The sequence below is a fragment of the Cololabis saira genome, chromosome 21 (genome assembly GCF_033807715.1).
Source record: "Cololabis saira isolate AMF1-May2022 chromosome 21, fColSai1.1, whole genome shotgun sequence".
Lineage (NCBI taxonomy): Eukaryota > Metazoa > Chordata > Actinopteri > Beloniformes > Belonidae > Cololabis > Cololabis saira.
Genome location: NC_084607.1, coordinates 12,264,435 through 12,290,552, shown reverse-complemented (window position 1 = coordinate 12,290,552; position 26,118 = coordinate 12,264,435). Strand labels below are relative to the sequence as shown.

The window sequence follows — 26,118 nt, the reverse complement described above, 5'->3', positions numbered from 1 at the left end:
ATACCTTTGCAATAAGCTGTTAAAGTAATATATCCAGTACCATCAAGGAGACCTGCATAAATGATCTGTTTGTCAGAACATCTCTTTGAGTTGGTGAGGCAGTAAATAATCCTGAATAGCCAGAAATATTTGCCATATTAAGCGTTTTTGACATATTAAATATATTTAATGAGTGCTCTTCCATCTCTAAGGGGGTTCATAGCTGCTTCGGTTATTTCACAGTTTATGTTGACTAAGGGTCCAATTATGATAGAATGTGAGCATGTGATCACATTGGTGCTTCACTAAGCCTTGCACATGTGTGCAGGGATGTGTTTTAGCATATCACTGACATATTTATGTGACGTGTAGGCTCAGACTTGTACTGGTGTTGTTGGCTCTGCAGCTTTGTTCTGCTAAGAATGGAAGGAAATCAAGTGGACAAAGATCTGCAATAGTGGAGTGAAACTGAAAAGCCAAAAGAAAATTGTCAGCTGTCAAATGTTCAATTGTTCAATATGATCTGAGTTGTGCTCTCCTGATCTCCTTCATCCTTCTCCATCATCAGTTTTTAATTGATCCCCTTCAAGCCAACTTCCAGCCAGTTGACATTTCACCACCAAAGAGCCTGTTCACTGAGGAGTTTCTTTTCTTTTCTTGTATGTTCTTTTAAGACAACTGCACTCAAACTTGTTTGTATTTGTTATATATTTAAAATCTATTACTCTATGTGTGGTGAAATCAAAAGTGATGGATTCAGATATGCAACCATGAATAGACCCTAAGTGTGATCACTCCCGGTGGCCCCCTTAACTTTTACTCTCCTCTTGGCTCATTGCATGGTTGTAATCGCCGGCCAGCTGTACACTGCTGTGTATTTACACCGCGGGGTAGTTAAGAGAACAAGGCCACACACTGGCACTACGCATTGTAATCCCACTGTGACATTAGAACTCTGTATGTGTGTTTACATGTATTGTGTGTGTGGAAGTATGTGTGGCTGACTGTGAACATGCACATTCATCTGCCCAGTATGTCTGTGTATGTGTTAATTTGCTTGTGTGGGCTTTTGCATTTGAGTGAGGACTTGTTTGTTTGGCCTCGCCTGCTGTTTGCATCTCCGTGTGCTTTAATTAGTATGCGATTTTGCATCTAGGCCTTTGTGATTTGGCAATGGCGCTGCATGCTGGCGAGGCATAAAAGATCTGAAGTCTTTCTGTGCTAGTCATTCAGCCTTAATGGCGTTGGTTACACAACTGAAGTCCCCGCTGCATAAATGAGTGGCATTCAGAAATATGAACAAGTCCAATGGCAGTGAATCATGTTGCGACGTTTCAAGTCTGAAATGACTGACATTGACATTGATCCAGATGGACATTTCTCTTGAATGAACAGTGTCTGAAACCTAAGCAGTGCTAGCTTGCTGTCAGAAAGGGAAACTAGCCCAACGCTGGGTTTCAGCACTAGCTGTAGTGGGAGAAAGGGTCTGACTCGGTGCCCTTGTCTGCTGCTGAGCATGTTTGGCAGGAAGCGCTTCTGTGCTGTGAAAGGCTTGGTTTATAAAGAACTCGCACCTTGTTAAATTGGAGTTAGTACTGCTTTGCTTAGGTTTGACAGCATGCCCAATGGTAGCCCTACATTTGTCCTCTTTACTAAAATTGCAAAGGAGATCTCTCTGTCAGAGCAATCCGGTCCTTCAGGACAATGGACAGTTCATCATCTAATGGTCTATAAGGCAGCTAACTGAAGGGATTCTATTTTCCCAGATAAGTGTAGTCATTTCAGGACCCTGGACAGCAGCCTTCACAGTCGCTGGCATGAGATTCAAAACAGTGAAAAACTGGCTGCCCTTCAAATTCATGTCTATATCACTCACTTCCTGTGTGTAATCTGTTGTGGTTGCTCTGCCTCTACCTGCTCTATGAAGGAAGTTCAAATAGGTGTATTGTTATCTTTTGTATATGAAGCTGAATATAGAAGCAGTTGGTAGCTTATGGAGATATGGAGAGAGCAAGAGAGTTGGAGAGATGAGGAGTGTCTCTTTCAGTACCTCTTTGGAGCCCTCTTTTACGCCACTCAGTCTGGCTCAGCGATTAACCTGAGTAGCTCACTGGCTCTGTGACCCTTCTGGTCACAGAGCAACAGTAGGAAATTGACATTCCTCTCAGAGTGCTGATTAACAGCAATGGGTTTACAAATAGTTCATTGAGATGAAAGGTGACAAGAAAACTAATTATAACTAACTAACTAACTAACTAACTAACTAACTAACTAACTACGGTAACTAACTAACTAACTAACTACCATATTTTCTGGACTATAAGCTGCACCTGTATATAAGCCGCATCCGCTCTATTTAAATAAAAAGATCTGCAGGCCGCAGATATTTATGTTTTTAGATTAGATATTTACTACATGTACAGAAGGAGTTTGAACTGTAAATGATGTACATGTTTGTACCTAAATAGATCCTTTCCTAACAGTGTATTTTAACACGGCAGCAACTTTGCTGATTAAAACAGGACAGAACCAAGAGAAAATAACCGCTATTTATTTATCTATTTATCTGTTTGAAATCTGCTTCTACCTACTTCTATCTGCTAAAGAAGAAGTAGCGTATTCTTCTTTGCATTTATTTTGTCTTAGTTTTGATTCTAATTCCGGTTAAAGCGCCCCGAGCGGTGGAAGAAAATCCACAGAATAGCCGCACCTTTGTATAAGCTGCATGGTTGAAAACCTATGAAAGAAGTAGCGGCTTATAGTCCAGAAAATACGGTAACTAAGACTTTACTTAGATAGGTAGGTAAGATAATTAGTTTCCAGCTTTGTTCAAAATTACATAATGTCTTTCTCAGACCAAATCCAAATGTTAATCTCTTATGCCTTGTTGACGTTAGGCAGTTAAAATTATGCTCGAAAGTACACACCGTTCTCTTTTGGTGTGGTGATGAATATGCTAAGCTGTTGCCTGGCTTCATGGAGAAGTTTGTTAACATTTGAAACTTTTACACTTTATTCACAAGTGCAACAGCATCTCACTGGAGAAGCTGTTCTGGCAGCAAATCCTGCATACCAATATGTGTTTTGTGATGTTCTAATGTAGACACTGTATTGCCAGGCTGTGGAGCAACAGTACTGAAATATTACTACTACATTTAGAGCAAGTCGATATTAGCCAGCTTGTGTTTTACATGAGGAACAAAAGGAACCACTCTCATTTTATAAATATTACTATATGTAACATGAACAATTATGTTGAATAATAAAGAGCACCCGAACAGTATTAAGGTTAATTAAATAATCAATAACTTTGCCTCTCTCCTTCATTCCACTCTAGCTCTGGGCCGGTCAATGATGCCCTTCGGCTTGATGCGGCGGGAGTTGGCGTGTGAAGGCTACCCGATTGAGCTGCGCTGCCCCGGCAGTGATGTCATCATGATTGAGACGGCCAACTACGGTCGCACTGATGACAAGATCTGTGACGCGGACCCCTTTCAGATGGAGAACGTGCAGTGCTACCTGCCTGATGCCTTCAAGATAATGTCACAGAGGTAACTATTGATCTGTTTAGTTCTTACATATGTGTTTGTGCAGAGTCAGAGTGTCCTATTGGCAGAGGAAACAAGATACTACTTCACAGCATAATCCCTCAAGAATATCCAGATATTCTATCCTGTGGTATATTGTTTGGACACCTCCTGATATATTTTTTTGAAGTAAATCCATGCCCTGGAGCAAGAGAATAATAAATGAGCTTTTCCTCAAATGTTAATGAACTCATTTTTGATTGTGCATAACACCACTCTGTTTTTGGCTAAACGTGTGGTGTAGGTGTGTGTCTGGTTGCTTGTACATGCATGTGTAGGTGTGGGAGAATGCATAGGCTTGGGGATTGTTGCAGAAGGTTTCCTACTGATACTCTCCATGTTTATGCTCAGCATCTTCTTCCTGTGAGCTCAGATCAATGGCAGCCTTCTCCCAGCTATCCATCATACAGTACATGTAATGGAAGCACGGGGTACTTGCTTGGGGAGAACCAACGAGAGGGAGGGAAGCAGCAGGGGTTGGAGGAAAGTATTGAGGGGGTAAAGGAAGAAAAAAGACTTTTAGAAATGATGGGATGATAGAGTGAGTGGAGTAGAGATTGGAGATATGGAGAGAGAAAAAACAGCACAAGGGACAAATGCTCAAAGCTGGATAGGAACGGATTTTATGTTGAAAATATCTGAGTGCATCTGGATGAGTGTATTTTCTTCTGTGCATGTGTTGCTCTGGGTGTGCAAACATGAGAAGGCATAAAGAAATGTTGAGTAGAAGTAATGCATAGCATTTGAATGTTATCCCAGTGTGTGTTAGTGTAGGGTATTTGCCTTACCCCCATCCCCCTTTGCCCTTCCCTGCTCTCTTACCTCTAATTGCTCCCACTCAAAATCCCCCAGGAGGCTCGGCTCTTACGTCACTCACCCTCTGTCTCCCTCTTCACTCCTTCCTTGCCTCCATCTATCCTTTAACCCCCCCACCACCCCCCCATTCCCCTTTCCTGCCTGTTTCCCACCTCCCCTCGGGTGCAGCTGTCACATGATCTAGTGTAGTGTGAAATTACTCCCTTCCCTACCATTCCCTCTGTCTTTCAGAGCCTGAAGATGTTTTTTTATAACAGCTCCTCTTTGTCTTTCTTACAATGGCACTCATCATTTTTTATCACTTACTTCCATCTTTTTTCTCCTCTCTACCGTCCTGCCCTTGTCTTTCTCATCTTGCAGGTGTAATAACCGTACTCAGTGTGTGGTGGTGGCAGGTTCCGACGTGTTCCCTGACCCGTGCCCGGGGACCTACAAGTATTTGGAGATCCAGTATGAGTGTGTCCCTTACAGTGAGTACTGAAACCCTGTCCCCTGTTCCTTGTTCCCGCCTCCCCATCCCCCTTCAACCCATTCACCACCCTTTCCATCCCTTCCCCTACCCTAAACCTGAATCTCTTATCCCACTCCTCCTTCAACTCTTAAATTTCCAAGAATTAACATGACACACACATGTACACACTTACTTACTCTCTCTGTATTTTCTCAAAGTTACCAAGACAAAACAAGACAGACGTTTCATCCTCACCTCCTCTCTCTGTGTCTCTCCTTACACATTTACACACACATGCACACAATCAAAGAGCACTACACCTTTTTCCTCCATCGACAGAGTGATGCACCAGTAGCTGAGAGGGATTTTCACATGGGGGAAGATGCTCCACACACACCAGGTCCAGATAAGCACTTCATGCAATCGTGGGGTCTGGCCTTATTGGCAGCCACAGCAGTGTAACACACACCGCTCCACGCTCACGCACTGATTAACTCACGGGAATGCTACTGCCTTTATCTTCCGCCAAACACCTTAGCTGCCCCTCTGATTTTCAATCAAAATTAAAATTGGGCACAGTGAGAATTTGAGGCAGGGGGTTGTTGTGTGTATGCTAGGGATGGGCGGTATGGACTAAAAAATGTATCACGATCATTTCTGGCATTTATCCCGATAATGATAAAAATGACGATTTAAAAAAAAAAAAACAATTCAACTCCACCTTTGTAACTATAAATCTATCACCACATTCAGTCTTTGGAGCCCCCAAAACACTGCTCTAAAAGATACTAAATGCTACTAAACTAAACCAATTCAATTGAATTGATAAAAACCAATTAAGTGAGTCCACCTGTACTGCTAAACTGGAATGACTCAGATTCGCCATGTTTGTTACACAAAAACCTCATTAATGGGAATTTATTTATCTTTCTTTCTTTCTTTCTTTCTTTCTTTCTTTCTTTCTTTCTTTCTTTCTTTCTTTCTTTCTTTCTTTCTTTCTTTCTTTCTTTCTTTCTTTCTCATATCCTTCTTTCCTTCCTTCCTTCCTTCCTTCCTTCCTTCCTTCCTTCCTTCCTTCCTTCCTTCCTTCCTTCCTTCCTTCCTTCCTTCCTTCCTTCCTTCCTTCCTTCCTTCCTTCCTTCCTTCACGCACACGTACAGTACGTTGTGCGTCAATTTAACGCAGAACCATAAATCCGGCTTTACACAAAAACGTCATCAATGGGAATTTATCGTTTTTACCGCGAGATGACAAATTCTTACCATGGGGATTTTTTTTGACGGTATATCGTGAACGGTAAAATATCACCCATTCCTAGTGTATGCCACACCCCACAATAGGAAAGTTAAACCAAAACAGAAAAGGCTTTTTTTTTTTAATAGCACATGACCTACCGTGCCACGCATTTTAATGTCCCCATGGTAACGGCTGACTTCCGTTGCACTGCTCAAAAAGTCTACGGCAGGTGTGACTTGCACATGTGCCCAACACGCACACATACACACACACACGCATGCATGTGTGTACCTCACACTTTCAAAGGACACACACTCGCCCATGTCTCCCTGTGACTCGTTCTCTGGAGACAAGCATCTACACACAAACAAAGGCACATACACAAACACACTCACACAGCCTGTAGAGCAGACCCAGCAAGGGATATATGGTGTTGTGTTGATCCTCGCTCATGAGAAAATCTCCTCTCAGTCTCCCCTCCTCCCTCTCATCTATTACTATTCTCAGCAGTGATCCCCTCACTGTGAAGAAGTACCAGGCTGGAGGGGAGGAGCAGTGATGCTTCTCTCCGCTGTGCAGGAGCAGCATTGGGGTGCAGGAAAGGATGGGGGGGACGCGTGTGGGTGTGCGGTCAAGACGGGAGAACGTACTGTAGCTTTTTTCTTTGGGTGCGGGACAGCATATGGGATGATTGTCTCTACTTTTTCCTCAGGTGCAGATGCTGTGGTGAGCCACAGGAATTAAACCACATGAACCAGCTAACTTCTTTTTATCTTCTTCTCTCCACCTTCCTCTTCATCTCCTCTCTCTGCGGTCACTTTGACTTTTATCTCCCACAGTCAGCATCTCTCTCTTTCTTTCTGTTGAATGCTTTTTCTCGTTTTCACTCTCAATAATGATTTCAGTCAGATATTTTCTCTCACGATATCCTATCATTCCATTAATTCTGCTACTTATACTGTCTCTGTTCATTTTATTTTTCTCACAGGTAAGAGAAACCAGTCCTGGATTTATCATCATCACTTTTACTTCTCTACCTTTATTTTGCCTAGTGCTTTTCTTCCCTTAGTTTACCTTTTAACTTTAACAGGGTATATTGTAGCCTTTGTTAAAGATACAGAACTTGTTTTGTGTTGTTGAAAGTGTTTTAATTGCAATGATGATTATTCTTTAAATATTTTCTTTACAGCCCTTTCTTGGAATCTAGTCTTCCGTTTGAATATCTTCGACTCTTTTTTACCTCCTTCTTCTAGGCAATGGTAACTGCGGTCACATTGACCACCTTCAGTGGCGTGATCGATAGTCCTCTGCTGGGTGTGTACTGTAGTCCAATGTCCTGTATTGTATTGTCCATTGAGGGTCAAAGTAGAATTGCTTAGTTGTAACTGTCTCCTTTTCTTCATGCATTCTAATCTTGTCATTTCCCCTCTGACTGTACAAGGGACGTGGTTGTTTTTCGGCCATGCAATCAAAGGGATGATTAAATAGCTGCATACTTGTGTTTTTTGAAACTTTGTTGAATGCATATGAAGTATGCCGCAGCTTATAATATTGTAAGCGGATCCCTCTGTGGTGAAAAAGTCCAGCCTGTCTGAAATGACAAAGAAGAGCCAATAAATCTTGTTCTCTGAGGCTCTCGTCCACTGCAGAAACAAATGAATATACATACATATGTTTTCACACAACTCAGACGGTCGGCTGCTCTCTTTTATAACTGTACTTCACTAACAAACGAGATATGACGTGACACATTAGGACTCCGAGCTGAATCTGTTCGTCCCAAAACCAAGTCATCGTAGCCCCACACGCCACTCAACTTGGCCACTTTTAATTACCAGGAGAGGGGGTGCTTTGCTGTGTTCAGTTCTGCCTCAGCAGAGATTTGTCAAGATTAATTGAATTTGCTGCTGCTAATCGCTCTGGTAATGCCCCATCATTCACGTCTGGCGGAGAATGCTGGGCACTTGGGTACCATCCAAGTCTGACACGTGTTTTGTGTTGGTTGTCTCAACAAAAGGGTGAACAACAGAGAGATGATATGTAAACGTTGTGTGTCGTTGCAGCTGAGATGGCGTGCAGCTAAGTTGATGGCTGCCTGTGATTTTTGCATTTGACAAGGTCCTCTATGTGACACAAGCGCCATGTTGCCAGTCACCTGAAACAGCAAAGGTGACAGCAGTAGCAATGCTTGCACGCTCAAGTCTGGTAGCTGAGCTGAGACAAGAGGCTAGAACACGTGTGTGTGCTGCTATGCATGGGATTCCCTTGAAAAAAAAAAAGACAACATCCACTAACAAGTTACCGTATTTTCTGGACTATAAGCTGCACCTGTATATAAGCCGCATCCACTCTATTTAAAAAAAAAAACAATAAAAAAAGATATGCAAGCCGCAGATATTTCTTTTGTTAGATTAGATATTTACTACATGTACAGAAGGATTTTGAACTGTAAATGATGTACATGTTTGTACCTAAATAGATCCTTTTAACACGGCAGAAACTTTGCTGATTAAAACGGGACAGAACCAAGAGAAAATAACCGGTATTTATTTATCTATTCATCTGTTTGAAATCTGCTTCTACCTACTTCTATCTGCTAAAGAAGAAGTAGCGTATTCTTCTTTGCCTTTATTTTGTCTTAGTTTTGATTCTAATTCCGGTTAGAGCGCCCCGAGCGGTGGAAGAAAAATCCACAGAATAGCCGCACCTTTGTATAAGCCGCATGGTTGAAAACCTATGAAAAAAGTAGCGGCTTATAGTCCAGAAAATACGGTAAATCATATATCATCTGGCTAAAAAGCCCTGCAGGAGCCTCACTGCCACATGACATTGTTTGTTGCCATTTGGATCAGAGCAAGACAAGATGGCTCAACTGAACTCTCATTTCGAATTGTCCCGGCCAGCTCGTTGCCTGCTGGATTTGGTTAAGATCGCAGACGCACGGACGCAACTGCAGCATGTATTTACTGCAGTGAAAACCCTGCACTGCAGCTGCAACGCAAATGTTCACCAACACCAAATAAATCCAGCCTACACAAGAACTCCACTTGTCCCCACTTCCGTTCCAGGACGCAGCACTAGGTCGTTATTGATTCCTAATGTTATAGTTTGGGATTATATGAGCAGCACCGTTTAGACCCAACCTTGTATCGCTGCTATTTCATTTATATACTGAGGTAAGGTAGCTGTACAGGTTAATTCTCCAAAGCTTAACTCCATATTCCTGTGTTTTTCATTCATATTTTGCGACTCTGCTGCTGTTTCACTTTATAAAATTGATTCTTCCCCCACAAATGTATTCAGCACTACCGATTCATTACAAGACATCGCTTTTTGGACACAAAGCCACTGGAAATCATAGTTGACTTGTCGGAAAGAGTTTGTCAGCGGAAGGAATAATGGTATTGTAATATGACAAGTTTTCAGGGGGAGGAGAGGAAACACTTTGATGTAGCTGAAAATGAAATTCTATTAATATGTATAGGGATGCTATTAGACGTGGGGCTCATAAATGTTTGGTGAGTGAGAGGCAGGAGGGCTCGCTCTGGCTTTGGAAAAAGATCACTCTTTTATGTGTGAAAAATGCGCGATTAGAAGAAAACACTAAGAGCAGAGGTTTCGGAAGAAGTTGAAGAGGACACGTAATTTCTGCACTGAGTAAAATAACAAGGCAGATAAGACAAAGTCGTCCTGCGCTGCTCCGACAATATGTGTGTCTTTGACAGTGTGTGTTTGTAGCCGGACTCATTTGGGTGGGAGTAATTGATAGGGTTGTAGAGAGCGCTGAGCAGAGTGATTAACAGGAGCGAGGGTAGCGGCTTCTGTCTCAATAAAGCCCTGAAAGAAAAATGCTGAAATAATCAGACAAACAACCTGGGTTGCTTTAATCTAACCTTTAACTCACTGTGAAGAGAGTTTGATGAGTTTCTGTTTCTTTTCTATTTGTGTGTGTGCATGTGTGTGTGTGTGTGTTTCTTTGCTGGAGACACACGAACATGTGGGGACACTGTGTGCATTTGTGCTCTTCACGTTCTTTTTCAGGAGAACCGAGAATAGAAGAAATGGAGTCAACAGAAGTGTTCCACCTCCCTTATTTTTTTTTCCGCTCTCTGCAGTGCTGAAGTGCAAAAGAAGTTGATTTCCCTCTCTGTCTCTGTGTACATGTCTCTGCTATGCATCACACAACATTTCTCCCTTTTTAGAAAAAACGAACACACTTGAATGTTTATAAAATTCCATTTATCTTACAGTTTTTTTTTTCTCAGGGCTGTAATCTCATACTTGCATGAATTGAGAAGCTCTGCAGTCAGCAGTTTCCTCAAACATTCAGGAAAAAACTCCATGTTTGTGCACTCCTGCATTCTGATGTCTCATGCACCTCCCTATACCCCCTCCCCTTTTCCCCTGCAGCAGGTACAGTGAGGATGAAAGCCCTGGTTATTCTGTGGTCAGTCTCCTCCTCCCCTAACCTTGGAGTTAATGATTACATTCACTGTTGGTGCCAGGAACATGAAGCTTTTTTTTTACCACGGCCCCAGCTTTGCAGGACTTGCACTCGTATTTTCCCCTGTTTACCCCTCCAGGCTGAAAAAGCATCCCATTCCCTTGGTCTTCATAGAGGTTGTTTTGCCAGTTTGAACTTGGCCTAAGATGATAAATGATCTAGTGATACTGATCCTGCCTGTGCCAAGGTGGAAGGCCGGCCACCCCCCCCATCCCCCAACCGCTCAGGCCACTGCTGCTAACAATCTTTTTTTCCCCTTCTATTTCCCTTCCTTTGTGTCTGTGTACATCTCTCTCCTCCTTTCTCTCTCACTTGTTTCCTGTCCTAACGGCAACGTTGAGAGGTGTCGTGACAGTTTCACAGGGCTCCCTGGGAATATCAGACTTTTCCACAACACATGCACCGTAATCGCACTTGCAGCGAGGATCCACCGGTCATGTGCCTTTTCACAAGTCTCTGCCGGAGGAACATGGAGATATACTCACACTCCACTTGTGTCTCAGTAAATACTGAAGACGAGTGCGAGTGGCAGTGCTGTAATGCGAAAGGCAGAGCTGGGATCCTTTGCTTGTGTCGCCCCCCCCGTCTCCGGCCGCTCCCGAAACTCCCCAGATGCCGCCACACGAGCGAGCGGGTTTGTCACATCGAGGGAGCCACGCCTTACCTGCTCGTGTCGGCCGAGGCTCCACTGTGATTCAGCAACACCCACCTATTGATTCGTCTGTGATGAGCCTGCTGTAGACATTTCTTTCATCCCTCTTTTGTCTCGACCCTCTTTTTTTTTTGTTTTTTTTTCCCCTCCCCTCCGCCCGACTGTCTCCTGGTCTCTCTGTTTCTGAGGCGTTCCACTCTGTCAAGCCCTCCCTTTCTCCTGTTGTTTGTTCTCTTTTTCTTTGATGAGCTGGTCTCGGCCAGGCAAAGCCAGCAGCTCCCCATTGATTGGATGGTCGATGCGCTGAGTGTTTTTGCCCGACTTCTATAGCAGGCATCCTGACTCTGTAAATTGAGCAAAGCCAAAAGAATGCTTTCTTTGGATCAAGGATGCCGCTTTAATTTCAACTTAGAGTAGGAGTGCGAAGAAAAAGGAGGGATCCAATGATCTCTCAGAAGACAACTGGTCACGGATAGATATGTTCATCACTATTTTCCATACCATTCCTCTGTCTCTTTCTGTCCCTTTCTCAGTCTCTGTTTTCTTCCACAGCTAAAGAGGACTCCAGTATGGCATGACGCTCTACCTCCATTTATCTTTCCACCAGGTTCCCGGAGCTGCACTTTGAGTATAAAGAGAAAAGTGGGGAGGAGAGAGGCTATGGCAATGAAATGGGTGGTGGTGGGGTTGAGAGTGTGTGGTTGGGGCTGGATTGTCTTGTTGGAAGATTATTGATAAATCTGAAATGAAATGGAAATGGATTTAAACCTAGGTCAGGCCATTTTCCCCCTTCTCATTTTCCATTCGAGCCATCCTTTTTCTGAGTAGCCAACCATAACACAGACAGATAACTTGCTTTTAAAAAAAAAAAAAAGAGAGAAAGAGAAAGGACAGCGTTTTATTTAATCTCAATTTTCTCTTTTTTCCTGCACCTGTTTTTTTCTTTCATTTCCTTTGCTTTCCCTCTCTCTCCGTCTTACTGTCTTTCTCTCTTTATCTTTCTATCTTCCTCTTTCTCTTTTTCCGATGCTTGAATAGAAGTGGATCAAAAAGGTAAAGACCACAATGAACATAACAACCACGGCTCTCCCCTTCCTCCCTCCCTCCTCCTTCTCCTCCTCCTCGTCCCTTGTTTCCCTCCCTTCCTCATCTTCCCTCCTAACCCAGCACCCTGTGTAGTTGTCATGTTTGATGTTGATATCCCTCACTCTTCTCTTTCAATTTCTAATTGCCTCCTCTTACCTTCTCTTTCTACCTGTCTTTGACGTGTAACCAAAACTCTAAAATCCCTCTAGATTTCCTCTTTGATTGTGATGACACCAGCCTGACCTCCACACACCCACACAAACACTGGCAGCCACGCACACAACTGCACAGATACAAAGGAAAAAATGAACATTAGGGCAGATGAGTCCTGCATCCAGAGAGATAAACGAGAAATTAACATCCTTCCTTTCCTGTGAAGCGCATCTCAGCCTATAAATCTGCAAACAACATACATTTGTATCATTTCATGGATGGGAAGTCTCTCCTCTTTTTTCCATCCCTTTCAAAAAGAAAAATCATTTCCATCTTGAAGCTGTTTGCCTCACACACTTTGAAACATGCATTTATACTTATTCAAATTTCATATTTACATTTTTTGAGGTAGTGTTCAACTTTTTTTTACTGTTCTGGTTTACTTGTCCCTCCAGATCTTAGAAAAAAAATGCACTTTCTCCCATTGCATTATTCAACAGCTGCTTTTCTCCATACCAGATGTCTTTCCCTCTTTTTTTCCCCCTCAGGACCAATTTGAAGCATTTTGTTGTTGTAATCTCTAAACAAAAGATATTGTGTTAAGGTATCTTAGTAAGTGAGCAGTACTGCTTCAGATCATTGGTACACTATCCCATTTTCCAGGTACTTCAGAGCCCTCTTTTCATTCTTTTTTGCATTCATTTCTTAAATTAATAGCATTTCAATTTTACTGCCACCTCTTTCCGTTCACCTTTTACTTACTTGTTATTTTTCTTCACTCACCCTCTTCTCTCCGGACATTTACTTATCGGTTTATCTCTCAGATCACATCTGGCCATCACAAGAAGCCACAGGCTCTTTTGAAAAAGGTCTTACACCTCTGTAGTCCCCCTCAACCTTGCCCACGTCTTTATTACCAAAGCGTAGTAAACATGCCCACTCACACCTAGGCATGGGACGATATGAAAATTTCATATCACGATATTAGTGGACAAAAATATCACGATTACGATATTATCACGATATTAGCGTGTCGCTTATAAAATTCTTAAAATGCAAGGAAAAACACTAACCGTGGATCCACTGGTTCCTTCAGAACATTTATTCTCAAATCATTCTCAACACAGTGACACTTGAGGTAGAGAACAAATAGTGTACTGTAAATGTTATGCATTATAAAGTGTAAACTATAGTACCGGTACCGGTACTTATTTGAACTTTCTTTTTTTGTAAGAAAATACTTCCCTGAGAGTCGAAAGAAATAAGTGACAATTAGAAATAAAGTGACAAAGTAGAGCCAAATGCACACTGATTGTATTACTCTCTGAAACTTTAACAGTGGCTGGCTGCCTGCTACTTACGGCTCTCTGGAAAAATAATAAAATAAAGGCACTGTTCTGTAGTATACAAAACAAAAGCTGCATGGCCAACACAAAGATTGAGTGAAAATAAAGTGGTCAAATGCACACGGATTGTACTACTCTCTGAAAAAATATGAAATAAATAATAATAATAAATAATATTAATAAAATACATGAAAAAAATAACACTGGCTTCTACCTGGCTGGTAGCCTTGTGTGAACAAAAAAAAAAAAAAAAAATTGGCGATAATTACAGTACCCCACGATAACGTTATCGCGGCCGTTTTTTATCGCGATATACGATAATATCGTATATCGCCCCATGCCTACTCACACCCCAATACATTGCCTGCATCATTCCTGGTCTTCTGTAGCCTCTTGTTCCAGCAGAGTGGCACAGATGAATTATTTTACCTAAGGAGCCCTTCAGTTTCTTGTAATGGCTGCTGTGACGCTGCCTGGACTTTTAGCCACAAGCACTTTTTAAAGAGCCCTAATCAGCATGTCCAGGCACCTCAATCACAAGATTTTTTCAAAGAGCAAAGATAGATTTGACCCCATTCAAGGTCAGGACATCGCAATTGCCTTTACTTCCAGCTTTGGAATAAGCCTTAACTCCCCCCCTCTCCTCACCAACGTCAACCTTCACTGATCTCGTTATTCACATCTGTCTCACTCCCAGCTGTTTCCCTGCGTGACATGGCTGGATCCATCTATGGAGGAATTAACTCTAATTTTGGAGGTTGCCATTGAGTGTTTTATGGACCCTCCTTTGTCTGTTGTTGTATTTGTGGCTTTCATTAACATGAATCATTGTCTCACATTTTCCTCCCCACCACAAACGTTCATTTTTACTCTCCCTGCTTGTAATAGAATAGAAAGCTAGAAATCCCTGTTTCTCCTGCTTCCACCTCACCCAGCTGGATATATAAATATATATATTTATGATGCTCCCCCCCTACTAACATTAAGATGAAGAATCCTCGCCTATGTCTATGCTCCTGCTTGTGTTCACCTTAATCCACCCCTCTACTGCTGCTCAAAATGTTCCCTCTCTCCGTTTATGGCTGAATAAATATCCCATACTGCATTTTGCCCGTGTCTGTCAAATTGATCGCTACTAATTGATCAGCCGATTGACAGATTGGGTTTGGCATGGTGTACAATGCGTGGTGATGATGTCACAGTTCAAGGAACTTCCAACTCTATGTCAGTCCGTTTTACTACATCGGCCTATACTGTCAGGCTATTTTAAAGCTATGTCAGCACCAGCTGCCACTCCCTTCCCATCATGCTCTCTGTCCCTTTTCTCTCCATTTATTTTATCAGTCTATCAGTGTTCAGTCCCCTTTTTGTCTCAGTATTCCCTTCATCAGTGCTGACAGAAATAAACAAGGGTTTTTCTCTTACCTTCACTAAACGAGATGAGGCAGCAAAAGGAACCATTGTTAATACGCTCTGATTAATCCTAGTATTGCTGTGCAGGGTAGGATTAGGGATCATGCGAAGAAAGAATCGTGCCTTACTTAAACTGCTCTCTATGTCATTTAAAAAAGTCAAAGTAATAAATGGGAAACCAGTACATTGTGTGACAGATACATTCAAAGAATGGCTGTGAATGGAAAAAAGAGGAAATGCCGTTGCTATAGAAACAATGAGTCAGGCAGCATCCCCTCATCAGGACTGACCCGCCACACACAAACACTGTCAAGTGACCAAGACCCTCTTTTTTGGTGGCAAAGGGAGCGAGGGAATAGAGCAAGGAGTGACTGTACATGTAGAAGTCATTGCAATGTTATAGTCAAAGAACAGAGAGGTGAGTGAGTAAAGCAGGTGGTTATGAATATAAAACACAGTAGCAGCTTTCCAGATCCTTATGTAGAGACAGTCTGAGGGAGATGGGAATTAGAGGGAGGGGGGAGGGGGGGGGTGGAACTCAGGGAGGCTGCAAGCTCGGCTAATGTTACAGCCACGCATGCATGTCTTTACCCATCTTATGAGGTTCTGTCAGCCAGTATAAGGCATGCTCCTCTGTCACCTACTGTATCTGCATCCTGTAGCCGCTGCAACCATGTCCCAATCAACTTTCCCGTCACTCAGTGTCGGCTTCACACCGAGGTAGATAAGACTTTGATTTTAATATATGCTGTCTTTTGCAATTGTTCGCTTTTGGTCTCAGTGAAGGGTATTCTTAGGGGTGAATGTTTGGGTTGATAAAGGTGCCAGTTTCATAGTTGCCTCTTCCACTGTCTGAACAGTGTGCACTTTCATTCAGCGTCTGTGAACCCGTGTGTCCTGAGTGCGTATGTCTGTTGTATGGCTGTTCGTGCTGTATTGTGTTTTTTTATTTCCAAGAGCTGACCCAATATAGACTAAAAGGAAGCGGAAAAAAACAATGGGAGCCTCTCCCTTCATTTTCCTTATATTTCTCTTCTGTCACTATTTTTTTCACTCTTCAGCAAATTAACTCACTGCTAATTCTGATTTCACAGGAAATAACCTATTTACTCTCTCTTACTCCACTCCTCCTCCTCTGCTTGTTTGCACACAACAGAACATTCTCACATTCCTCTTGACGCTTTTTTCTATTTCTGCTTCTCTGTGCTTCGGAACAGCAAACATGCATGCGCACACACCCACACACACACACACACACACACACACACACACAAAAGTCACACTCATACAAAGTAAGATACACCTACACACACCAATCTGTAAATTAATGCATCAACATACCATCAGGAGACTCCCTGCTCTCCTACACAGGCATCCTAACCCTTAACGCCCATTAACTGTCCAGCATGGATGAGGGTTAGCGTGCCATGCTCCATCCTGCCCCCTGCTGAACGCTCGCTGTACATGCCAGTAACAGGTGGGGGATTCAATTAGAGCAGCATGCTCCCGGCAGTCACTTTTCTGAGCACACCATGACTCCGGACTGGACTGGGCATAGCCGCGAGCCAGCTGAGCACTCAGATACTGGGATTAGAATAAAATAAACAAGGAAAAGAGAAGAAATAAATAAATCCCAGAGCACTTAAGAAGCCACTGCCAACCATTGGCAGGGGGTGTTTAGATCATCAAAGTGGAGCATTAACCATCACCACGATGCTGTCACATCAAACAACGAAAAAAAAACATGGTTTGCAGACAACAACAAAAATGAAAAGTCTAAAATTAGCCCAAAGCTGTCAGCGTACACTTTTACCAGTCGATCACAAATGGGTGCTAGACACTAATGGGAGGTTTTTTGCTGTCATTTTTGAGAACATTTTGGAGCTTTCATCACTTCCCACTGCAGCTTTTATATTGACAAGAACCAGCTGACCTGTGCTAGGAAACGGGATTCTAGACATAAATTGTCAGGTTCTTGTCTTTAGTTGGGCACCCTTGAGCAGAGCAAGAGTAACAGGATCAGAGATCAATAGGTTTCTTCCACAATTCTCAGTAAACGGTAAGTGATAGGTAGATGGCGGATCACAGCGTGGCTTGAATGGCATAGAGCTGAACAGAACACATCTACTGGAATCCCTCCAAAAGACAGAACAGGACAAACTGATGAGTACTGGATAATCCTAGACAGACAGAGGGCACAGATTAAAGCAAGCCTTCAATACTTGTTATTTATCTTCAGCTTTGTGCAAAGGCCTGGTTGTGCACGACGTGAGGGAAAACTGACAAAATGACAATTTACAGAGAGAGGGTTGTTATAGATATACTGCTGGAAGGCTGGAATGGTGAGCCACAGGTGTGTGGAGTAATAGACAGCACAATCAGTGAAACATGGACCGCACAGAGACAGACTGGGAGAACGCACAGGGAACAGAAGGAGAAGGACACTGGAAACAAGAGGATGATGGCTGATACAGGCTGACTGCGACATAAATAGTCCATTACGATGGCAGTATTTCCCAGTATGCGTGGCAGTAATTGGCAGGCTAGAGTATGATAGCTACAGACTGGGTTTTAATCCCAGATAAGGTAAGTTTCATTAGCCATCTGGCCAGTTTAGCAAAAAAAAACAAAAAAAAAGTGTTGTGTGGTTACTTCGCTGGAAGCACCGTGACTCAAAGATTTCCGTCTTAACCCACACAAGAATTAATCTGTTAATCTATCTAGTGCATGTACAGTAATCCCAGATTGCTGCACTACAGCTAACCTGCACTCTGCAAGACTAGGATAATGCCTAATCTTAAATCTTACGCCTAATGCTTAATGCCTAATACCTCATTCATTCACCGTGGTCACAATAGCCTCTTTTACTATCGACTGGACCGCTAGGGTCTAGCTGCTCCGGCTTCCCGCTGCTACACCATTCACAGTTAGGAGAGATAGCGGAGGCGAAGCAAAGGAAACGCAGAAAGAGCTGGTAAACAGGAAAGCAGCCGCGAAGGCAGGGAAGTGCAGGTCAGACTTAATGAAGCCCCCAAGGCAGCGTTTGCAGGGTGTGAAGCGTGGCCACTGTTTCTGTTCGGCATGTGCGTGTGTGTGTGTGTGTGTCTGTGTGTGTTTCCATAGCCTGTGCGTGCAGTTTAGATGCTGCTGATGAGCTCCTTTGACGCCAAACCCTCACAATGACCAGTTCATTAGAATAAAACAATGCACACTGATTGTATGGTATAGGAGAGAAGAGAGAAGATTGTGGAGGAGAAAAGGCCTGTTAATCTCTGCTGGGTTCAAGTGTTATTGGGTTGATGAGCCTAAAAGAGTACAGACTGCTGCCAATTTAGGATATGACTGGAAGGTTAGGTGCAATAATGAACAGAATCACATAGTATTTGTAGTGAGATACTGAGTTGGGAACGATTCATTCAGAGTAAATTGAATTGCAAACAGCTCTGGCTATTATTGAGCCATAAAAGACTGTTTTTCCTTTCCGTTTACTACCTGTATATTATCACCCGTTATAACTCATAATTACTTTACCCATCTTCTTGTCATGCTCCATTCCCAGCTGTTTATTATGTCATAAGAGGAACCTCAACCTAGACACCATTTCATAGGATCTGAAGTTCAATTGTTAGTCTACACAAAAGCATGAATATGTTTTCATATACATACATCATCACATACATATTGATATGTACGGATCACTCAGTAAAGAAAATACTAGTTAATCAAGTACCATCATGACTGCATCTTTAACATATACGTGTCATATCTCATTCTACATTTCGATCAGCTCCATATAAGTTTAACGTCCCTATAATACCCAAGTTCATTTTTTATTTTTTTTGCTTTGAAGTCCTTAATTTAATGTCACCCAGCTCTTTCCCCCCTTAACCAGAGATGATGATGCTGCAGTAGATGCTAACGTAGTCTGTAGACTGCTATACTTGGACATACATCAGTTTAGCATTACTGCAACCACAAATGTTAATGCTTGCAAAAAAACTAAAAAGTTGTTGTATATGCATCAGTAGAGAATAGATATGCATGTTTGTTTTTCTTTGTCCTTTATTCTACCTTGAGGCCGAGTTTTCCCGACTTTGTTTATGGGTCACCTACATGTAGAGCTTTTCTGCATGTTGTTTATCTCACTATTAGAGTGCCATTTACTTGTTGTCCTACTTGCATTAGTTAGCATTATCTTTCCGTCTTATAGCTTTCTTTTCCCTTTTTTTTTGGATTATAGCAATACATTTTAACCATGTCATTTATTTGTAGTGTTTTCACCACAGATAATCATATTTGCAAAGGAAACACCTCAAGCCGTGATACTTGAGTGAACATTTGGCTTCAACAATGGAGCATAGCCTCCATCTTGTGAGGAGTTTGTCTATTCAGTGTTTGTGCTTGAGAGATTATATTCCTCTTTGGCTGCCAGTCTCGGTCCCTGTTGGACCTCGCAGACAGAACGGGCCGATTCCTAAAAGACTCAGCAGCACAGATCACCAGCCGCTACTAGCAGCAGCATAAAAGAAAGAATAAAAAAATAGAGCTGGATTTCCAGAAGTAGTCCTACATATCTCTGTTGGGATTCTCCTCTTCTACGAGATCCCATGCAATATTCAAGACAGTCTGAGGGTAGACTGATCCATCACTCAAACGGTAGCTGGGTGACAGGGTATGTAGGCATGTGTGTCAGCGCACGGATGCTTGTGTATCATCCTCGTGTGGATGGCAACAGTCTGTGAATCTGTGTGTGCCGTCTGCATCCAAATATCCCTGCAGTGTGTAATTAGTTCAGAGATGCATCCAGTCATGAGGTGACCAGCAGGTGTCTAGTTTTGTTGAAATCCCAAGCCAATGGCATAGATAACCTGGCAAAGGCATACGTGGGGGCTTCTCAGCTGTTTCATACTGAATCGCTTCCAGTTCTCTGTGTCTCTTGCTCCGCCTCTTTGTGTTGCTGCGACACGAGTGATGTCAGAGCAGCGAGGAAGCCTGCAGCTTTCCTTTATAGATCACCTGACACGCCCGTTGGTCCCATGACAGTCTCTCTGTCAGGCAGCATCACACAGACTACTACCCCGGTCCTTAGTGGATGAGTTCCACCCAGCTAATCCTCTGTGTATGAGCGTTTGCACGGGTGTGCATCTTTGGTGGATGGATTGTGTGTAAGTTGGGCTGGGCGATATGGACCAAAAGTCATATCTCGATATTTTCTAGCTGAATGGCGATACTCGATATATATCGATATTCTTTCTGTGCCATAATTGGGGTTTCCCCCAAAGCATTATAGGATAGCATCTCTGTTAGCTTCATTTTCTTCTGAGGCAAACCCTTAAAAAAACAGTCAGTTTTAATACAAAGCCTTCTGCCAAATGTCACACAGGTTCCTTTATTAACAGAGGTGTGCACAATATCAAAATGTATAAAACAAATGAAATAAAAATAAACTGCCTGCATATAGTAGAATAAAAATGCTTCTTGAATAAAATAAAACAAATATCCCTTTCCTGCATAACAATTAAATTAAAATACACTGTGCAATTAATACAATGTAGACAGTAACAGGCAGACTTTTCCACTGAGGTTGACAGTTGTGCAAATAACAAAAAAATTGTGCAAATCTCAAATAAAACATTCAAGTCAATTTGTCACAAAATAAGCTATATCAAAATCATAAAAAAAAAAAAAAAAAATCTTTTTTTTTTTTTTAAATCGATATAAACAATATTGTCTCGTACCATATCGCGTTTGAAAATATATCGATATATATTAAAATCTCGATATATCGCCCAGCCCTATGTGTAAGGGTTTTCACTTGTCTTTGTATGTGCATCCATATCTGTTTGGAAAGAGGAATGCTATTTGTCTTTATATTTGTGTGTGTGGGCGTGTGAAGCTGAGTTGCATTTGCAGAGGAAGGGCAAGTTTAGCCAAACTCACATCTTAACCCAAGGATGCTTCTTTCTTTTTTTTTTCTTCCCGTGGAGGCATTACTCTTGACTGAGAGCCAAATTCAGGTCCTAATAAAACAAGCTCCACAATAACTGTTTTACCACCTAACAAGGCACAGAAGCAGTGGCTTGAGAAAAAAAGAAAAAAAAGCACAATCAAATAAAAAGTAGGCCAAGATAAATTAGATTAGCGACCACATCAGAGCGACGCCACCAGCCAGAAATCTCCAATCTATCATATTCAAGGGTTTTCAAAACAGTGCTCAAGTTCTACAAATGAGCTTTTATATGTTCTTTATTTAAAATCTGATAATGTGCCTCATCTTACTTCCATTTCTCCTTCTCTCCCATTCTCTCTCACTCCGTCTCCTTTTCAGTTATAAACTTGCTGTTATCAACTCAGATCTTTCTTCAGCCCTCACCGTGTCTCTTTCTCCTGTTCTATATACTATAGTCTATAACTTTTTTATCCATTTCCTCTCTCTCTCTCTCTCTCTTTCCCCTGCCATCACCATAATATCTGTAATTCTTTGCAAAGCGCTGTTTTCATTTGTTTTTCGTCTCTTTCTTTTCCCCCTCCTCCCCTCTCTGTTCCATCCCGCTCCTCTGCTGCAGTATTTGTGTGCCCGGGGACTCTGCTGCGGGTGCAGGTGCCCAGCTCTCAGCAGGAGGCCGAGCACCAGGCCGGGGCGTGGTGTAAGGACCCGCTGCAGTCCGGAGACCGCCTGTACGTCATGCCCTGGACCCCCTATCGCACCGACATGCTCTATGAGTATGCCTCCTGGGAAGATTTTAAACAGAACCGAGCCACTACCACCTACAAGTGAGTGCGCCTCCCACGGTCCCGGACGATCAAACTGCATCAGCTGTTGTATTGATCAGTTGGCTTTTGATCTGGATGGGGATGGCGATAAAAGACCGGTCCCACTGTGGTATCTGCATGCTTCCCATGAGAACATCTTGTAGGATTATGCCATGTGGAGTGGATTAATTGATTTTTTTCATCTTATTTATTTATATGTATTTTATCTTAACAGGCTGCCTAACAGAGTGGATGGAACAGGGTTTGTTGTGTACGACGGTGCGGTTTTCTACAACAAAGAGCGCACACGAAACATAGTCAAGTACGACCTACGTACGCGCATCAAGAGCGGGGAAGCCATCGTCACAAACGCCAACTATCACGATACGTCACCGTACCGCTGGGGTGGAAAGTCGGACATTGACCTGGCCGTGGACGAGAACGGCCTCTGGGTGATTTATGCCACCGAATCCAACAACGGACGATTGGTGGTCAGCCAGGTGGGAGAGCAGTGGTGCACAGCTGGGTATGAGACATGGATCACTAATGCAGGAGCAGATTATAGGAAAATCTCTTCTGAGTAGGGAGACGAAAGGTCATGTGTTACACATGAGTAACTTTGAGATTACACCAACGCACTGACTGATGACATGAACCCATTTTGCTGGTCAGGGACGAGTCATATGAATATAAAACAGAACATAAACTCAATACATAAGAACATTAGATTCATTTTACTGTGTACTGTGTGCAAACACACCACGGATGATCTTTCTGACCTTAAAAATTGCATGATTTCATAACTTACAATAAAAAAATGTAAAAAGGAAAAGAAATAAAGTGCAGTATTTTTAAACATATCTTGCAGATCATATCTCTTTGCCCTCCTCAATCAGCAATCTTTAAATAAACAGTTTTAACATCAGCATCAATTTGGTTTTAGTTAGTAAACATGCAAATCTGTGCTCAGGGGCCAACAGCCTAATAAAGAATGTGTCACTTGAAATGATGTTCCAGTGAAAATATTTTATTTATCAGGAAATTGTTTTTCAAACTAAATGAATCTATGAATATGACATTTCACGCTTTAGAGAGAAGACTAATTGCTCAACAACGTAAGATGAAAGAAATTAGTTACGACAGACTAATTGAGGTTAAGGTAGCCAAAAACCTAAATGTATCTGTGAAATGTTCTTAGAAATGAAAAGCATTATAGAAAAAGATCCAACTTTAATAAATGAAGATAAAATCCCCAAATGCAGTAGTATTTCCTCCTCGTCCTCAGGTGAACCCCTACACGCTGCGGTTCGAGGGCACCTGGGAGACCAGCTTTGACAAGAGGGTGGCGTCCAACGCGTTCATGGCCTGTGGAGTGCTGTACGCGGTGCGATCCGTCTACCAGGACGACGACAGCGAAGCGGGCGGCGACCTGGTGATGTACGCTTACAACACCAACCGGGCACGGGAGGAGCCGGTGAACATCCCTTTCCCCAACCCGTATCAGTACATTTCCTCCGTGGACTACAACCCTCGAGACAACCAGCTTTACGTGTGGAACAACTACAACGTGCTGCGCTACGCGCTGGAGTTTGGACCGCCGGACCCCACCACTGGTGAGGAACGATCGCACAGAAAGCACATGAACACCAGGGCAAAATAAATAATATGCTGTCATGTAGGGCTGTACGATTAATCGATTTTAAATCGTAATCGCGATTATGTAATTAGATGTTACGATGTTAAAACATGAAAATCGTAAAATTGATTTTTTTTTTTTTTTTTAACCTTGTCTGCACACATATTAATGATTGATACCATATTAATGATTGATGGAAATACCTCTCAATACCTGCGACAAGTCCCCCATCGGAGAGGCTCTTTAGTGTAGGAGGGGGCGTTGTAACATGCCACCGGGCATCCCTCAAGCCAGATGCGGTAGACCGGCTCGTGTTCCTTGCAAAAAAACTTGCAAATGTGAATAGCAAATGTAATGACTGACATTACACACCTCTACCTCCTTCATGGGTTGCATTATTATTTAGCATGCAAAGACCCAGTTTAGTTTAATCAGAAAATGTCTTGTTTTATTTAATTGGAAATATAACTTACTGTATGTTTGCAAGTGCTGATTTGCTGATTTTTTTTTTCAGAGATAAAACTTTTTATTTTATTATATTTTTTAAAACTTTTTTTCAACTTATTTTACAGAGTTTTGCACTTTATTCATTCATTTTTGGTTTAATAAGAGCAAAGTTTGCACTTAAAGCCCAATGGGGCAAATGTTCAATAAAAAAACGACATATTTGAAATAATTTCTTTGCCTCTTGTCAATTCACAAAATAATCGTAATCGTAATCGAAAATCGGATTTTGAGAGAAAAAAATCGAGATTTTATTTTTGGGCAAAATCGAACAGCCCTACTGTCATGATCAGATTGATTTCTTTTTATGAGTTAAATGTGGCATCATGGAGGATTGATGATGTGTGATCTCTAACAGTTTGGCTAATGTGCAAAGCTCTCTTTTCAGTAGCTTTATAACAGATGTGTGCGTTTTGCTCAGTCAGAGAGCTTGACTGCGATCAGACTGTCCACTCAGAACATATCTGTTTGACATTTGGATGTCTCAGATATCAAATCATTATACTCAGCCATAGTTACAATTCAGAGCATCCTCTCAGGTATGACTGCTGTAGCACTTCATATCAACTTCACCGTGTCATGGATAATGAAAAAGTCTTTGTGCAACGATAAGGGGAAGGATGAAATAGAAGTGCCCCGGTGCATTTCAGCAGTCCATCAGCAGGAGAAGACTGTTTGGATGTACTGTAAACCCGAGTGGCATCAAGGCTAGCATGAAGCTGTGATTAGGCCTAGAGAGAGAGAGAGGGTGAGAGAGATGAGGCAGAGAGAGACGCGTGGCAGCTCTCAGAGGTGTGTGCCAACACTTTGTTTGATCTGTTAGGATTTTGTAGTTGTGCTTGGTTGCTTTTATCTTTGCATTGAGTTTGGTTGTTAGCGGTGGTGACTTTTCTGATACATTTGATGAACTATTTATTTATCCCTGGGTTGTGATGACACTTCCTCACCATCTCCTTCCCCACTTCTCCTCCTCGCTCTGCTTTCGGAGGCTCAAAAAGAGTTTGTCACCCCATTTATTGTGAAACTAGCTTTTGAGCTCGGCTTCTGAGAGGCGTCTCACTTTCGCATGTATGAGCCGTTAATTCCCTTGATCTCTTTCGTTTGGTTTTTGCATTTCAGTTTGTACAAATCTTTTTACGCCCTTTTAAGTCTTCAACTTGCTATTAATGACTTTTTCATTATTCATGATCAAGTGCAGTTGGTGAAGTGCCACAGCAGTCAAACTTGAGAGGCCAATCTGTACTGGGGCGTTTTCTGCAAATCAGAAGGGCACCAGGTCAATCTTTTGGCTTTTTCAGCCCATATGTCGAAGTGTCCTTGTGCTAGAAACACATGCATGCGGTAGCTGAGTGTAAAACAGTATAAAAAAGCATGCATAAGCAGAAACAGGAGGTTCAGTATGTGTGTGTTTTAAAAGCTTGTTTAAAAACTTTCAGTTGTCAGCAAGAGTATAAACGCAATCCATTTACCATTTGATTTTTCTCTTTTGTCTGTCTGAATGCATCAGGCCCTCTGACCACCACGCAAGTCACCACCACTCCTCCTCCGAGGCCACTGACCTCCAGTGCCAACCCGTCTACTACCCGTCCTCTGGCTCCTACATCGCGTCCAACTGGCTTCATCAACAAGCACCCTGATCTGCGTCCCATCACGGCCACCGTACCGGTCACCCGCCTGCCGTCCCGCCCTCCTCAGGACCCGGACCGCCATTTCTGCGAGGCCAAGATGGTCCGTGGTGTCCAGTGGCCTACCACCCACCGAGGAGAAATCGTAGACCGTCCCTGTCCCAAAGGATCTCTCGGTGAGGGTGTTTGCATGTGCATTTATTTTTTTAAGCTACTTGAAACTAACAGCATACGTGTTTACAGGCTCATCATATTACATTTCTTGGGTAGATCCAGTACTCGAGTTGAGGGGGGATGGCATCCCCCCCTGAAATAAAAACAGTCAAATCATCCCCCCTGTAAAACTGCCATCCCCCCTTTCCCATCCCTTATGTCAT

The 26,118-nt window shown here is 42.5% G+C and overlaps 1 protein-coding gene across 1 annotated transcript in view; it reads left to right on the top strand.

Annotated features, from left to right (window-relative positions):
* The window catches only part of adgrl1a (adhesion G protein-coupled receptor L1a), a 107,751-nt gene that overhangs the window by 61,914 nt on the left and 19,719 nt on the right, over nt 1-26,118 (top strand). The window contains exons 3-8 of the mRNA XM_061712924.1: nt 3,317-3,530; nt 4,743-4,852; nt 21,790-21,997; nt 22,212-22,476; nt 23,262-23,589; nt 25,624-25,917. Of these exons, the coding sequence (XP_061568908.1) occupies nt 3,317-3,530; nt 4,743-4,852; nt 21,790-21,997; nt 22,212-22,476; nt 23,262-23,589; nt 25,624-25,917 (1,419 nt within the window). The remainder of the gene's footprint in view (nt 1-3,316; nt 3,531-4,742; nt 4,853-21,789; nt 21,998-22,211; nt 22,477-23,261; nt 23,590-25,623; nt 25,918-26,118) is intronic.